Source organism: Megalopta genalis, chromosome 5 (assembly GCF_051020955.1).
Source record: "Megalopta genalis isolate 19385.01 chromosome 5, iyMegGena1_principal, whole genome shotgun sequence".
In the NCBI taxonomy this organism is placed as follows: domain Eukaryota; kingdom Metazoa; phylum Arthropoda; class Insecta; order Hymenoptera; family Halictidae; genus Megalopta; species Megalopta genalis.
Genome location: NC_135017.1, coordinates 4241427 through 4259688, shown reverse-complemented (window position 1 = coordinate 4259688; position 18262 = coordinate 4241427). Strand labels below are relative to the sequence as shown.

The following is an 18262-nucleotide window of genomic DNA, read 5'->3' as shown; positions in this document are numbered from 1 at the left end:
TCGTTTTCTCTATAAATAATCAAAGTTTTGCTGCCTCTTGAAGATTGTCAATCAGCAAATGCCAAGAAGTAGCAGTCGATAAAGTAATTATTTCCAGAAGTAGATAAAGTAATTATTTCATGATGAAACTTGAACTGCATATTTCTTGAAAACGTTGCATTTTGCAACATAGTTCCTTAACAACTTCGTATCATCTCAGCGAGCTGTACACGATGTCGCAATGAAAAGTATCAACGAAAATTTGCATTGTTATAAATATCTTTGCAAAGTGTGGAGAATTAACTGTAAAATGTCCGTTACTTTTACATCATTCGACAGACATCTCGCTTCAGTTACCAGTCGAAAGACCGCCGCGTCGCTTCTGCAGATACGCATTTCCGCTACGCACGTAATTCAGATCGTATATTCTGTGTCTACACGTTCATGGCTGTTACGTTTCACTAATATTAATCAAACTTGCTCGTTCCAGGCTTGGCAATAATTGAACGTTGTTTCGTTGTGCTGACACCAAAGTCCCATTGACTCATTTCTCCCGCGTATTGGTCCGAGAACGTTTATTCGTACCGTCGGCGAATCGGTTGACCGGCGGCTCCGTCGGTAACGTCGATCGCTGTTTCTTGTTTGGTTGTGTGCTCCGCTTAGAGATTTGGCAACGATGTGGCAGGCTCGTTTAGGGTCGGACGTGCTATTTTTAGGAATAGGTTTGCCTTGACGCAGGCGGTGCCGAGGTACGTGCTAAAATTTTCAAAATATTAAAGTGGGCAGACGAAAATGTACAGAATGCTTGGTATGTTCGGAGAACGTCTCGTTCGCGCCACCGTATTTTTCGTAAGATTTGTACAGTGCATACACATGCTCGGATCAGAGATCTTCGCAATCTGAATTCAGCGAAATTTCGGCAATAATCGTAACAATGTTTTTTTGAAAATTTCACTCGTATTTATGTTTTTACTACAACGACTTTTTATCGAAGCTCATAACTTAACGTACATTTTATTCATAATGGATACTTAGGGGTTGTATAAAGGTCCCTTGGTTTTTTAAACTCGAATATGTTTTCGGATACGATATTTAATGCACTTTTTAAATCTCCATGAAAGAAATAGTTTTTTAATATCATTTTGTGGAGACCTAGTTAGCTGTGTTGAATGTGATATTAAAAAATAGGATTTGCTTTAAAACAAGGTTTGACCTTCGTATGACCTCTACGGAAATTTAATGGTTAACCAGGAACGATATTTGAGCATCTCGTTAACTGAATTTTGCTGTAGTATTAATGTAACAGTACTAGTGTAAATTTTTTCAAACGTTTCTTACGATTATTTGTTTGCTGTTCAGACGGAACTTATTCCCCTCGTTTCTAGGCTGTCCTCCTGACTTTCCAGCTTCCCAGCCAGCTTTGTTTTCTCTCGTTTTCTGAGTTGAGTGGTAAGGTGAGTGCATAAGTTCAAGCATTTTCCAAATACGGTCGCGAAAAATTATTTTTGGGCTTCACTGTACCACAAATCTATTTTTTATTTTCTATATTATTATCACCATAAAGGTAAATATCTTGTTCAACTATATAATGTGCAATTTGCTAACGGAAAATTCGTACAAATTTCTTTAAACATTCTTTTTAAATTAACCCAAAATCTTGTTTTCGCTACATCAGTTATTGCCCTTCTTATATATAAATGACACCCTGTATGTTTCTTGTCTACACATATATTTGTATTGTTCATGCAAGAATATGTTCAACGACCTATTACACGACGTCCTTCGTGTGACCCTAATCGGAGCTATTCAACCCCCAAAAACAAATTATACACTTCGAACGCTCAATTACATTATTCAGTGTTAATAATGAAAATGAAATAATTCGCGTTAAAACAGTTAACAATAAAATGTAATATTTCAAAATTTGTCGAATAATCTTTTGTACAAAAATATCCATTTGTATAAAAATTGCAACTTCTTTCAAAGTTCTATTCAAAATGTGTAGAACTTGTGTGCTCACGTGTGCTACAAATAACTGTATCTCAGAACTCTATGTGTCCAAACTATCCCAAACAGTGAAAGATCAACAAGCTGAAATAGAATCAAACAATTGTCTCAACTTTTGCAAATTGATCCTCGGAAAACCGTAAATTCGGATAAAGCTTGACGTTTTAGCAACCGTCAAAACTTCCAATTCTCGATCCAATACGACCGATCGAGTGCCCTTAGACACTTCGGTTTATCAGAAGCCACTAGAGACGACTCAGTGTCGTTATCTGCAGAGGATTCTGACAGTTAAGCCAGCATTGTGGCGATCCTCGTCTCGGTTCGTGCCCCAAAAGACAATTCAATATGGCTGACCCGACGCATGCGCGGGAAAGAATCCTAAATTTGATATCTTCGAGGCAATTTTGTTAAGAAAACGATGAAAATTCGTAATCTACACCGATGATGATCGATGCCCAGGGTTTATCAAACATGCCGGCCAAATAAACTCCGTATCCCCTCCACACGTCACACACGCCCACATCATTCATCAATATCACCATGTGTGTTGTTGTTAACATTAATTTTGGGGAAAAAGGTGACTCTTGGATTACAGTAACCGCATACGCGGTGGAAAAGTGTTTTTTGTGTGTTCCGCCCTCGTAGACCGAAGCCATTAACCAATTACCACCGGTGTTAACAGCGAAATCTACTCTGTTGACCGTCGCGCTGCAATGAGAACATTCGAAATCCACTTTTCCGTTTTTTTTATTCGACAAATTCGTCATGAAAATCGAGCAAAAATTCTCGATAATCTTGTGAGATATATCAGATTTCGAATTGATCGAAATTTATGGAAGTTTCGCGGTGATTTAAGCGTTTCAATGATCGGCGGGAGATTTGAAATCACTGCAGCGTTCGATCGGTCGACGGAGACTGGATCTACACATAGACCCTCTCCACCTGTTGCCACCTCCTGCATCTAGGTTGACATTATTTTGGTATGACAACTAACAGCTCTGGTTCTCCTCCCTTCGGGCAGTGGCCACATTCCGGAAAGGCGTGCGAGCTGTTCAGATGGTTAGAAGAACAAGTATGTATCCCCGCGTGTAGATCAGATTCCACGTGTTACACCCTTTCTTTTTCTTTTTTCGTTCGTGTATTCCCGGAGGACTAGCCGAGAAATTCAAAACGTTAAACGGGACCTTCGAGTCGACGCTGACCATGGTGTGCTAAGCGGTTACAGAAAACCCCGATGCTCGACAGACGGCCGCGCCTGACTCGAATGTCACGTGGATACTTCTTTACCGCCTTTTATCGTTCGGTCGAGACATGTTGCTCGAGACACAGGCGTGGGCATTATTTCAATGTTTATTCGACAGTATTTGTATGTATATTTTTGTGTGTAATTTTATAAAAATAATCAACTTAAATCATCTATGATCCTCCGAGTACGGTGTCGGTGTCATTTTTGACCTCTCGCGCCGGCTTCAGGCTCTCCCCACCACCACCTTCGCCGCTTCTGCGGGGAGAAACGCTTGCGTGCGTTTCTATACTTGTATTCAAAATTACTCGAATCCTCGCACCTGAGGGAACCTCGAGGAACTATGAATGCGTCTGCATTAGTGAAATGTCGGTGTGGGTCGGAGATGACCCCGGCACGGCACCGTACATCCTAGTGCTCGGAGGGTTAATTTTATCGTATGTAATGATAACAGGTTTTTCTGTCCGCGTGGAATATTATTGCAGTTAAGAGATCAATGTATTTGAAGTCTTAATTATTTGGTGTTCCAGAATTTCCGTTAAAGTCGAAAAAGGGGATTCCCGAGGTGATTTGGAATAACGTTTTCCTTTGCGAAAATGTTGGTCGCGGCTTCGTTGACGAGTTATTAAGGAAAAACCTGGACCAATCAGAGAGCGAGTACGGCTGGCGTGTTACAGCGCAGCCTATGCGGCGTCGTGCTTGCACACCGCGACTACGGGGCGCTAACTGTACTTAGTTCCTGATTGGTTCAAGCTTTTCGTGAATGCAGTAAATTTTCCTTAATTGACGCTCAGATTGTGCACTGAAATGGACAATTTGGAAAGATGAGATACGATTATTCGAGCCTTGTTTTTATAGTTATCGATTGTCAACAACAAATTGTCAATCAAGTAATCGTACCTCCTCTTCCCAAATTGTCCGCAACCTTAGTGTCAATTAGGTAATTATAACAACTCGTTAATTATAATAATAATAATTAATTATAATAATCAGTTAATTATAATAATTAATTATAATAATCAGTTAATTGTAATAATAATTAATTATAATAATCAGTTAATTATAATAATAATTAATTACAATAATCAGTTAATTGTAATAATAATTAATTATAATAATAACTCGTTAACGAAGTTCTAACAAACATTTTCGTAAAAGGAAAAATCAATTTTCTAAATCACCCGAGGAACCGCAGAATTCTGGTACACGCTGTATTTAGTAAGATTGTAGTATAAATTTTCTGTTCCATTATTTCTCAGTCCCTGACTGTCCCTATTTAGTAAATGTAAAATTCAAGAAAATGTGTCAAATGTTCTCCTTAGTATTCAGTGGATAAATAATTATACACTTTGCAGTTCTTTTATTACTTTGGATTAATTCGTGCCGAATCGTAAATGGTGTGATTGCAACAGAGGATAAATATGCTGCTTTTCTAGATTGTCTGTTTTAGAATTAAGAGGTAGTGATATTGAAAAGATAATAGTTTATTGTTTTGAGTTATCATTTGTAATTTTGATTTCAAGTGAAATTTGCCCAAGCCTGGTTACAAAATTGATGTTGTTACTTGTAAATTATTCTAAACAGTTGTAAACTGTTGTTTCAGTTGTATATTGTTGTAAACAGTTATAAACTATTGGTTCGTGAGTATTTTAGAGACGTTCGTGTCTCGATGACTGTACCGGAAGTGAGTGGATAATGTAGATGAAGTTACGGCGCAATTAAATCGAAGATTACACGATAGAAAAATTGAACGACACTTTAGGTCGTTTGCAAACGGTCTTGCAATTTTTTGATTTCTTAACAAATTCCAGTGGACGAATTTATTCTTCGAACGTTTCGCATTTATTCTAGATATTTCGGATTTTTATTCTAGATAAATAGTTATTCAAATTATTATCGTACAATTATATTTGTATATTAAATATTTTTACTTATAAACTAGAATTTTAATTTGACAGAAATTACCAATCTTAACACTCTGAACTTTTTTACTTGTTAAATTACTAGAACTTTAAAAAACAAAAAGTTATAGCAATTACAATAAATTATATTATTATATACCAGAGAAATTATTGATTGAAGAAGTTAAATGAAAATATGAATCGAAGACAAAAGACTCGAAAAAAACTCAGTTATATAAAACACAAAAAATATAATATCTTCAACATATTAAAACGAGTAGGTGTACAACTCGTTTGTGAACGACCAGAAGTGTGAACAAACCTAAAAAAACCATAAAATTCATTGCGAACAATTTTTTAGAATATTATTATTTAACAATAAGTACTCTTTTGAACTTACATTCGAGATTAGATCTACGTACAGAGCATAGATATACATATTTGTCGTGCTAGTCAGTGTAACTTCGTTTAAATTGATATATACAGGGTGTCCCACCTAACATGGCCACCCTAAACATCGCACCTATTATTAACAACACCAAAGAATGAAAGCGGAAAACATAATTAGATTTCTCAGCACAAATATTGTTCTAAACAGAAAACTTTTTCATTATTAATTCACATATGTCGAGGTTTAAAGGTTATCTGTATTTTTTCAAACATAACCTTACATATTTTTTATATCCTTTCAGAGTATAAAAAAAATGTATACAACGGCTTTAATAACTATATTGATCATTTTGCTTCGAGATTAAATGACCGTTTAAAGAAATATCGATGACCTTGAAATCTCCAAAAAATGTAATCTTGAGAAAAGTTGCTTGTTTATTGCAATTTTTAGTCCTTTAAACCTAGTCATAGTTTCCTCTGACGTTGTTGGATACAGTCAATGCCAGGTGAAATATTTAGGGCCTTATAGTCAGGTGGGATACCTGGTACATACATATATATATATATACATATAACCACACTATTAATTTCAGAGTAGACTGTACCTACTATTAGTGTTTTGAGATATCCTATTGGTGTGATGTTTTTCCATTACTTTTCCTTTATTATCTTGCATAAAGAGACTCTACACACATTTCTGTCAATGTCGTCTGGAATGTAGCTCCATCTTTCATGGAGGTCTGTGTCTTTTTTGATCGATGGTTACCGCGCGAGTTGCGAGCGCCCTTTTCAATCTTGATCTTGCATCGATGTTTGATATATATACATATATAAATATATTGTATATACGATATACATTATATATACATATATATATCTAATTTATTATCGACGTATTATTTAGAGTATATATATATTTACATATAATACTTAGAGTTAGTATACGTTCTTTACTTGCGTGGTTTTTTACTCGTCTTGTGACTAACTGATCCAACGACCATAACGGAGATGCTCTATCATGATCCGGTACTCGCTTCGAATCCTCCAAATTCTATTCTTTTTTCCGTGTGTAATTCTAACACCTTGCAGATTACAAAATTCCGAAATATTTATTTATACTTCGACCTTATGTTCAATCTTACATTCTATCTTATTTAAATGTTCACTTATTATTTATTATATGTCAATTGTGAGATTTTACAAATATTTACTTAACAAATATTCCGTAACTGATTAATCATTTCGTAAATTCTTCTCATCGTGTATAGAGTCGGTTATGTGAGCGATATGTGCATACACCGTGCCAAGAAAGCTATAGACATCCGTGCTGGTGACGTCATCAATGGATTGTAAAAAAACCGCAGGATCGTTTATAACAAAGAGAATTAAATTTGAGTCGCAAGAACGTATTCTATTCGACGAGATGATTAAGCGTTCCGAAAGGACCATGCACAGAAACTGAATTGTATTCTTGTAAAAAGAAGTTGAAGTTTTGCAGAATTTCCCAAAATTATAACTTGAAAGAAGATTTTTCAAAAATCTGTAATGTTACAATGTGAGTCCAGCGAGGATGCTGAAATTGAGGACTTTAAGGGACCAAATTTACATTGATCGATCTAATATGGGTTAAGCTATGGTCAGTAACCTAGTGACGGTAACAGGATCTATGGTCAGTGACCCGATGGCTATAATAGAAACTATGGTCAGTTACCTGTTGACAGTAGCAGAATTTGTTATCACTGATATAGTGACACTGACAAGACCTATATTTAATAACTTAGTTAGTAACTAATGGTTAGTGACTAATGGTCAGTGATCTAGTGACGATAGCAGGACCGATGGTCAATGACCTAGTGACAGTAGCAGAACGGATGATCAGTAACCTGTAGCAGAACCTATATTCGATGGCAGTGGGACTAAAGGGACCTAGGTTTAGTGACTTAGTGATGGTACCAGGAAATATGGTCAGTGATCTAGTGACGGTAGCAGGACCAATGGTCAATAACTTGGGAGCAGTAGCAGGACCTACATTTGGTGACTTGGTGATAGTAACAGAACGTATAACCATTGACCTAGTGACAGTAACAGGTCCTATGGTCAGTGACCTAGTTACCGTACAACAAACTACGGTCAGTGACCTAGAGGCGGCACGAAGAATTATGATCAGTGACCTAGTGACGGTAACAGGACCGATATTCAGTAACCTGAGAGCTGTAGCGATAGTACTAGGGAACTATAGTCAGCGACCTAGTGACAGTAGCAGAACGGATGATCAGTAACCTAGGAGCTGTAGCAGGACCTACATTCGGTGACATAGTGAGAGTAACAGGACCTACTTTGAGTGACATAATGACGGTACCAGGAACTATGGTCAGTGATCTAGTGACGGTAGCAGGACCGATGGTCAGTAAGGTGGGAGTTCGGTGACCAAGTGACAGTAACAGGATCTACATTCGGTGACATAGTGACAATAATAGGACCTACATTCAGTGACATAGTGACAGTACTAGGAATTATAGTCAGTGACCCAATGACAACAACAGAATCGTTGGCTAGTGACCCAGGGAAGACATAAAAATCCAACGTTGATGACGTAATGAGAATGATTTAATAAAGTCACTGGGCTAAATGGTCAGCAACATGATCATGAAATTGTACAATCAGTAATATCGAATTTAATGACTTATTAAAGAGAATAGAATTTATAATCAGTAACCTAGTGATACTGGTAATGTCTGCAATCAGTAAACTGGGGAATCTCATGACTCAGTGAATAGGTCAGTGGCCTAGTGAAGACGGTGAAATTGTGGTCAATTACAATATTTGGATTTCGTAAAATTCCAAAATTCTGCAAAACTTTAGGAATTGATTTTGAGAATATTGTGTTACCCCCTTAACGGGAGGAATACGTTGCCGTAAATAAAAGATATTTTAACTGTTAGTTAGCAGTTGTTCTTTCAACAGCACTAACGCGGATTTGCTTTCTTGGCAACTGGTACAGTCCAACAGACAGATGTATATCAACGGTTTCCCTCGCATCTAGTTACCTTCTTTTGTCTTACATATTCGTAGTTCACCTGTGACCCACGTACACGTGTCCCTGTGTGATCGTGAACACGCGTGCGTACCCGTAACACGTACGCGTACACACTTTGTCAGTAACTCGCTACACGCATTACAGCTACACATGATCACACACAGATACATTTATATATCTATCTGCATATATACGCGTATAAAACGCGCGCGCATAATTTACGTACACCAAAATGTCAACGAACGATTAACCCTTTTAACTAACTTTCTATGTGTCTATCTGTTCGAACTTTCTTCTCTTCGCCCTCTACTACCACATAGGTGAAGACTTCTCGTATGCAAGTAAGTCCACCACGGAGCGGGTGTATCGTAACAATAATAATAATCGTAATAATAATCATGATAATGATAACGTAATTGTGTAATATATATTATATATGCCTAATATATAATACATCACACTGCCGCTAGATTTTTGCGATAATGAGAAGACGCATATATATAGATCACAGACTGTAGGTTATATATGTGGCCATCATCAATTACAGAGCAACGCTGTATTATTTTGTGCGATACTGCTGAAAGAAGAGTTCTTCCACACCTATGCACACCTATTCTTTTTTTTCTTTTTTTTTACCTTGTTTTAATCCTACCGTCTCTTCCGCTGGACTGCCAGTTGTCTTGCGAGGGGAAATTTGCTCGTTAAAATGACCCGAAAGACGATCAAATGCCTCTTAAAAATAATTTTTTCAAACTTCGCGCCGTTCAATAGAATGACTCTCAAAATTTCTGAAAATTAATTATATATTTTGTTACATCAGTGTGTCCAGAATTATTTATCAGACCACAGCGGAAAAAGATTCCGTTGCAATATCACGCGTTCGAGTAGTTAGTGTAATGATAGGGGTCTTCGAATCTCGCGGTACGTCCCTGAGTTGCGGAGCAGTCAGGACTGGGACCCTGAGCCGCGCCACTTTACCGATTGTGCTTGCATTCTAAAACGTGCAAATGGGAAACTAGTTTTACTAAAAATCTCATCTCATGTAAAATTCAGTTCTTCCTTTTAAGTTCACTGATTTTAACAATTTAATAAAATTATATTTATTCAAAGTAACTAAAGTCTGTCTGCTTCTGGTTTTGAACGCTAACAATTTTTTCGTTGGTTTTCATGTAACGTGAGAATTTTTCGACCCATATAATTTTTTACTCTTAAATAACAATCATCATGAAAGTGCCAGATCGTTAGGAAACGTTGTGTCGTACAGAAAATTATCCCAAAATTATTCCCTCTAGGCGTTCGACGGTTTTCGGATTCATTCGGCGATTTTCCCTCGAGGATACGAAACTGTACGATACCGTTGCATGTGATAGGACATTAGGCCTCGTAGAATCCTCGGCAAAAGTTGATCAGGTACTACACCAGGTTACCAGCAACAGCCATCTCTCGAGTGGCTTCTCTACAGTCCCTCCTAAAACCGTCTCTGCGTTCGGTTGGTGACCGTATTTTGTTTGCAAATGACGAATTTTCACATCAGCCCCCCGCCCACTTCCACCCCACCCCTTTTCTGTCACGCTGTCAAGGTGTCCCCCCTCTGTCACCCTTGCTTCTGACACACAGTAGACCTCTACGATCTTCCGAGCACTCTTTCGAATCTCCCAATGTGTCGCACAAATTTTCTATGTCCGAGACGTGCACTTGCAATGTCGAGTAAATATCCACACCGTAACAGTTACCGCTGCATGATGAACGTTTAGGTAGCACTCTGCCGGAGGTGAGGACACGCGGCCACTAGACACGACTCTGTTCAAACGAGGTTTGCAAAAGTCTTTTGGAACGTTGGTCCTCGCCTCTACGAATTTTAGCATGATTAATGGGCTGTGCACGCCGCTTGGCAGTGGGGCCGTGCCACTTGGCGCCCCGTTAGGCTACGTTTGTACAACGCGGAGGAGACTCGCGCGGTTCTAATGACCTTAGGAACGTATGTATGACCTTGACGATCTCCAGGCTCGTCCGCGTTGCCACGAGCGGCACTGGGATCGGTAGCGTTCGACATGGTGTTTGTACGAGTACGCATTAGTGTCTAGATCTTGGTAGATCAACAGACGCTCCGTCCTCGATTCTTCACCTTACCGACCCAGACATCAATTGCCACTGACACGTTCTACCAGTCGTCATTATAATTTGTCGACTATTGTCTTCGTTGACGTTATAATTTTTCGGCGTTATGCCATACTTGAGATTGACAACTGTGTTTGAATGACAAGACCGTGTTCAAATAACCTCCAAGTTTGATCATGGCTTCACCGATCATGCTTGGGCCCACATCGTGCGACAAGGTATAAGAATAGGTCAGTCATCCAATATTTTTGGTCGCCTTCTGCCTCGGAGTTTTACCGAGTTGAAGGAATCTAGCAGCGTCGCATTTTCGAGCCGACAACGCTGTAAACTTTAGTCTCACTGTAAAGTCTAGTCGGTATTGCAGACCATGCGATAGAAAATCTCACAGGATGATTGGTCTACGCTTTCACTTCGTTCACGGTTTAACAGAGGAAGGTCGCGACATTACCAGCCGTGTTTGGGCCCAAACTGTGAATACACAGTGAATAGAAAGAAACTGTGAAGCATTTTCCTCTTTCCCCAGAGAATTGACTTTGAAAAGGGTCCATTTGCCAATGCGAGGTCGCGACTTTGCCGATCATGTTTGAGCACAAGCTGTAGAGAAAAATATGGATGGAAATTTAAAAATATCAGTTCAATTCCAAATAATTGACTTCAGGAAAAGTTCATTTATCAATGACGAGTCCCTAATTTACCGACCTCGGGCCCAAATAATGAAGAATATTGAATGAAAAAAATTACAGAATATTGTATTAATTCTTGTAGAATTGATATCGATTTGCATTCATGGGAATAATTATTGATAAATGATCGATGATAAATAATCGACGGTCGCTGGATAAAAGCATCGAGGACTGGATCGTGGCTTCTTAGACTGTTGAGTCGTATAGCACTGGCCAGTGGCAGTTTAGAGTAGCGACTAGGCATTAGTCGATTAGTTAGGGTAGCTAACATGTGTAGTGGTTTGTTACAGACGACCACCATCCTCCCCCTACATTCACTCCGCCAGAACTGCCCAAGATGGTTCACGTGAGAGGTACAGGTACACCTCAATCAAAACCGTGCTACAATGTCGCAAGCTGACCTTCCTTGTTTCGATAATTCACCACGATCTACATTGTGACCAATCATAACGTGCCACGGACGACACCGGACTCGTTGAGCTATTTCATCGATCGATGCGAATCGCGACAGAAAATATGACATACCATTTGCACACCATATATATATATTTTTTATTTTATTTATGTATATTATATATATATTATAAATATATATATATATTTTTTTATTTTATTTATTTATAATATATATATATATATTATAAATATATATATATTTTTATTTTATTTATTTATAATATATATATATTATAAATATATATATATATATATATATATATATATATATATATATATTTATATTGCGTAAACATGTAAATAATGAAAGTATATTTTTTTTCTACTTTTAACGAAAATGTAGAGACGACGTTTTGATAAAATTTTGTTAACAATTGCAAAAATACACAATGCTAAAGTGTATAGTTTTTAACGAAAAACTGTATAAATTAGTTTTCGATATTACTACACTTTTAACTAATATGTTATAAAGTAGTGCTTTGTTTATCTTGTTATTCGAATGTTCCAAATACAAATTATAGACAAATTTTGTTCTTCATACAAAAGATTTTTATGAAATTTCAAACATAAGAATATGTGTTTATTGAACATTGTGGTTGAAATTAGTGGTAAATATATTAAAAGTATTACAAAAATATATACTAAAAAGTTGATACAGAAAATATTAGAAATTTTTTCTTATGTTGTAATTCATATTTGTAATAATATGTGTTCGAGGACATAGTAACGTCCCGAAATTTCTTATAGCAACAGATTGTACTATAAAACAACAAAGGTTTACGTACAATTGACGTGAATTACATGATTACGTAAAAATTATAAATATGTCACTTATGTCAGGTGTGCTGTCTTTTGTCACGGAATATTACATCGTTACTTAGAGTTGGGAAATATTTAATGCAAGCTATGCTTAATAGTTGAAATATTTCATGAACAATTGTTACTAACGATACAGTTTCTACTTCATGCATAAATTGATTACAGTATTTAAAATTAATATACGTTATTAATTAGAAACTCAATTAATAATATTTTATTATTAAGATTACACAGGTATTTGCATTTAAAAATTGTATTGTGTAATCCTTATTTTTTTTATTTTTTTTGGTCATCTTTTCACCTAAAATTTTAGCATAAATCTCGAAAGTGGAATTTATACAAAAATAATGCTCTAAATATATGTTCCTGTTGCAATTTTGTTGCAGTATTATTACCGTTTTAAAATTGATGAAATTTCCATCCAACTCAATTAACGATCAATTTCCGCTTCATCGCGTATCGCAACGATCGAAATTATTGATTTTGATTTTTCAAAAATTTGTTTAGTGTTTTAACAGTGCTGGGTTTCGAAGATTTTCATTTCAAACTTTTTGTAACAATTGCAAGAGTGTTTCTTAAATTTTAGTTCGATCAATTTTTTAACAACGTTCCCAAAAATTAAAATCGCTTTAGTAACTACGATATAACAGCTTTGTACCTTGTGATTAGGATAATATTTTCTGCATTAAATACTTGAAGTAAATAATTGTTCATTAGAGCAAATAATCGAGAATTGTTCAATCGAGAATTATTTTTCATTAAAGTTCGCCAAATATTTAGTGAAAATGTGTTATTAGAAATTTGACTCTTTGCCAGGTCTAATTACAAATAATTATTTTCCAAACTAATTTGCAGTAACTTTAACATTGTTGCAATATACAATAAAAAAGTCATCAGCAAACCACGTACTTTAATTTTACAAAATATTTTATACAATCATTTATATATTCTCGATAATGTTATTTCAGTTTTCAGAAGATCCAGCACTGCTTAAATTGAATAATTATCAGAAAGCGCTTGTATAGCAAATAAATTGGAAAAATGAAGAAAATTTTGAAAAAGCAAATTTGATTATCGTTATACTTGATGACTATTTTCTCCGGTCTCGACGAGTGCATGCAGCTGAAGTAGACACATTATTGTATAGTTTATACGTTCAGTTTCTCGATTCTACTAATTTACTTACTTATGCGTTGTAGATTCTTTGTTCAGTAGTTTCTTTTCGTTTGTACAGTAACTGGTAGTAAAATGATTTTTCATTTCTATAGAATCACTAGAATCATCACATAACTCTCTTTTTTATTGTTGACAATCTGTTTTCTCACATCATTCTACAATTCATCGATAGCATTAGCACTTATAAATCACTATGAATCATTTAAAAAGTCGCCATAAGATCTCGTAGCTTCATGTCATCATCATTATCACTTATACAGAGTGTCTCACCTGACTATAGCTCCTCAAATATCTTGCTCATTGTTGACGATATCCAGAAACGTCAAAGGAAGATATGTTTAGGTTCGAAGGAACAAATATGCAGAATATTTTCTTCAGGGTCAGAGTTTAGGAAATTTGGTCGTTGGCATTGTTTTTTTAATGGAATCTCATATTTTTTTCTCGAATATCTTTACAGATCATAAACAGACGAATTCGACGACCTTAATAACCATAAGTTACGATCAATAAATCCTGAGATATTTGCGTCTGAAAGTTATCTTTCAGACCAAAGTAACTTAGGATTAAACGATCAGAATTTATAGTTAAATAGGTCGTTGGATTCGTCTTTTTATGCTCTACAAGAGTGCCGATGAAGAAACATAAGGTTTCAAAGAGGAAAAATCAATGACCTTGAGATCTCGAAAAGTATGACCTTGAAAATAATATTTCACTCAACAGAATGTTCACCTTTTCAAATCGAATCATACTTTGCTTTGCTATTTCTTGATATTGCCAATGATAAGGAAGATATAGAGGGCGCTAGAGTCAGCTGGGACATCCTATATAAAATTGTAGATTTGATTATTTAATTATTAATTACTTCACCTTAGACGAGTGGTTACACTAACTTGCCGAGTAGCCCGAGAAATTCCGGCTACTCGCGGTACTGATATTTGTATAAGCGATAATTGGTCCTCATGATTGGTAACGCACACCATTTGCTGGGAAAGAAATTCTAATTGAAAAGTTTAATTGTCTCCGTCACTAATTACGAGAACCGAAATTTATTGTGGTGTTCGTCTGCGTAAGTAGTGTAGCGAGAACGAGTCAAAACCAGCGTTTCTCACTATCCGATCTTGCAAGCCGTTTTTTGCAAAATGACGAAATTGAACAAATTCAACCATTCCACTTGAATTCAAGTTTTGGAATTCTAAACCCGTAGAAGCCTAATTTTTTCGATAAAAAAGCAGTCATCGAAAATTAGTTGGAATTCGAATTTTTTGTTTCGGGTCAGAAACAACCTGGCCACCGTCATTCGACGATCATTATTGAGATGAACGGTCTGAGAAACGCTGTTTCGATGGAAACGTTTTCCAGTGATTCAGTATTTTCTATTTTCTATGTTCTGAAGTGTACACATACACATGTGTTCCGATGCATACAAAGATTGTATGAATATCCTGTGTATGCGTATGCAAACGTACATACATTTGATTTAGGATGTTTAGGGTGCAGTTTTTCAGTATATATTACATATATATTTATATATATATTTTTGTTCTCGATGTGTGTCAGTTGTACGTGTTCTATGAGTATATATTATCTATATTATATATGGTACATTGATCGGTTACTATTACATGATCGTACGTTTCTTTTGTGTCAGTTTCTATATTATCGGCTGCAAACGGATAATATACTATACATAGTTTGTAGAGAGCACGGTAGCATTCGACACATTTGTTATTACAATTTCTTTCCAATGGTAACACTAGACAGGGCACATTTCCATATTATTCTATTTCATTCGATTTTTTCGTATGTTGGTTCTTTGTTTTTTGCCTTTTTTTTATATTGGTCGATTTTTTATAATTACGTATAGGTGGTGTTTCATCTGATTATCGTGACAGGTGCCTAACCGCTTGATAACTGTCCGCTGCGGACCGCTTAGCGTGCGCGTCAAAGATGGCCGACGTGGCAGTTATCGTCGCAAACTATACTATTCTCCAACGATGCATGGCATTTTTTAATTTAAAAATACTCAGTGAATGTAATCATTTACACAAATTCCGTAACCATTTATTATGATATCATGTAGCATCAGCTATAGTTCTCACGCTACAAGAGAAGGCATCTTTATATTTACATATTCCCCCTCTTACTAGCCGCCCCACTGCCGCAACTAGTAAGAGAAGGGATATAAGCACATAGGTGCCTTCTTGTCGCGAGAGGACTATACATGATATATTATATTTATATGCTATAGTATATGTTACAATAGAATAGTTAAATCTTAATTATGATATATAAACATTACGATATTATATAATATATTTGTTATATTGTAGTATATATTATTAATTTAATTTTAATTGTAATATATCAACATTATAGTACATCGTGTTATGATTGTCATTTACGATGTATATTATAATGCTTACATATGACAATTAAAATTTCATTATTGCATTACTATGCATATATTACATTACTATACTGTGTATTTTAGTTTTAATTATAATATAACATGACACATATTTTATTATTCATTAATATTTCTACTCGATTTTATAAGTTGATTGTCACGTAACAATTATTGCATTACATAATTTGAGATATATTTTTGTACAATATAGTGTATAATTTTAAATGTTAAACACTCTTTTCGTTTATGTTATAATATATTAATATTAGTATCAATATAATAATATATTAATACTAGTATTAATATAATAATATATCTCAATATTAGTATTAATATAATAATATATTAATATAACATTATTTTCTTTATATTTGTTTACTTTGTCTTGTTTACTCAGCTTCTTAAAAATCTAATATCTTATTCGTTTGAAATACGTTTGATTTTGCAATTGATTTTGCACGAACAACATGCAAACTACAATTGACTGTTACGTTAAAATTAATAAAATTCGTTATAGTTTAGATTAGTAGAAATAATTTTCACAAGACGAACAAATGAAATAAAATTACATATTTACTTATATTTATTTATAAAAGTTGGTTGTATTTTTGGAGAACATATAGTTCGTCGACCGTCACCGGCAACGTCGGCTATCGAGAAACAATATGGCGGCACGTGCAAGGGACAAAGTATGCGTGCCTGTAAGCATGGGGCTGTAGGCTCTTGCTGATAACAAGTATAATACGCTATAAAGGGGGGGCGTTAGGTCACGATCAGTGTGACACTCTGTCTTAACCATTGTTGCTTTGTCTATTAGCTGCCCCGGACCAAGTGTCCAGATACCGATTAATGCTGATCTATTAATTGTAGGTGAGGTCAGTCGCGATCGAGACGACCCTAACGGTGAGTTTCGAACGAACCTAATTCGCCTATCCTACATCACACTCTCTAATCAATGTTGCACCGTACGACGATCTTAATGACTCATCCGAGTGACCAGAAATTGAGTTTTATTTAAATTGAGATCACTTTGACGTTAATTTTTCACTGATTAACAATCAGTCACAATTGTTTACACTGAACATGGAAATATTTTTCGAAACTGTCGATTCAATCGAAAAATCATTTTAGATGAAACTTTTATAATTTCGAACAGGGCATCGTACGATATAAGTGGCCATTCTGTAAGTGGACACAGAGGACATTTGAAGGTCAAGCTTTTCTTTTTTAACGGAAACGTATGTTTTTGAGACTACTAGTCGATGCAGCTTGCAATTACGTATGAAAAAGTACCGAGCCATTTATGATTAAAAATCATTTGTTCACGAGATATTTTGATTTTACTAAGAAGGCTAGCGCCATTTTGAAATTGGAATAACTATTGAATCAATGATTTTTAGTCACAAATGGTTTAATGCGTTTTCGTATAGAATCGTACACAATAGCGATCAGTATCTCCAAAAATATGTATCCTCATTTTTAAAAAAATACTTGACCTTCAAATGATCTCCAAATCGTGCATCCTTCGAAATTGTTTCACGTTGATTTAAATTATTTTTCAATGGAATCAACAGTTTTGGGAATGACAAATGTTTGCTTTAGAAGAGGCAGCTCCGGTGACCTTGAACCTGTTACATGTTGTCAAGGTCACCCTTTTGAGTAACTTCTAAATGGGTTTTGTTGTTCCTCGTCTAACAGAATTTAACAAGTATTGTAATGTTTCATTAATATTGACTGAAGAATTTATTTAAGACATCGATGCATGTGAAAGTCAAGGTCACTGCATCTGTCTTCTCCAAAGTAAATAATTACCTGGCGAAATTTTAGCCCCTATCTCAACTGACCCACCCTGTATATTTACTCATGTTTACAAGCACGAATATGTTATGTTATCTCGACTGTACCACTTGTTTTTAATTTAAAAAAAAACAATATAAGAAAATATTGTTTGATCCCAAGAAACAAATATTAAGGACAAACGAGAAAATGTTCTCAAGGTTACGTCTATCTGAAAATTTCGAGGTCACCGATATGTTTTGTTTTCGT

General features: G+C 35.6%; 1 protein-coding gene across 50 annotated transcripts in view; it reads left to right on the top strand.

Annotated features, from left to right (window-relative positions):
* Nucleotides 1–18262, top strand: part of slo (calcium-activated potassium channel slo) — a 180102-nt gene that overhangs the window by 141735 nt on the left and 20105 nt on the right. For 21 of the 50 annotated variants that reach the window (XM_076521510.1, XM_076521520.1, XM_076521512.1 and 18 more), the window contains 4 exons: nucleotides 3008–3058; nucleotides 8878–8898; nucleotides 11649–11717; nucleotides 17087–17119. The exons of 2 other annotated variants lie outside the window; for them this stretch is intronic. In XM_076521510.1, the coding sequence (XP_076377625.1) occupies nucleotides 3008–3058; nucleotides 8878–8898; nucleotides 11649–11717; nucleotides 17087–17119 (174 nt within the window). The remainder of the gene's footprint in view (nucleotides 1–3007; nucleotides 3059–8877; nucleotides 8899–11648; nucleotides 11718–17086; nucleotides 17120–18262) is intronic. 27 more of the 50 variants (XM_076521552.1, XM_076521537.1, XM_076521553.1 and 24 more) reach the window with 7 other exon arrangements.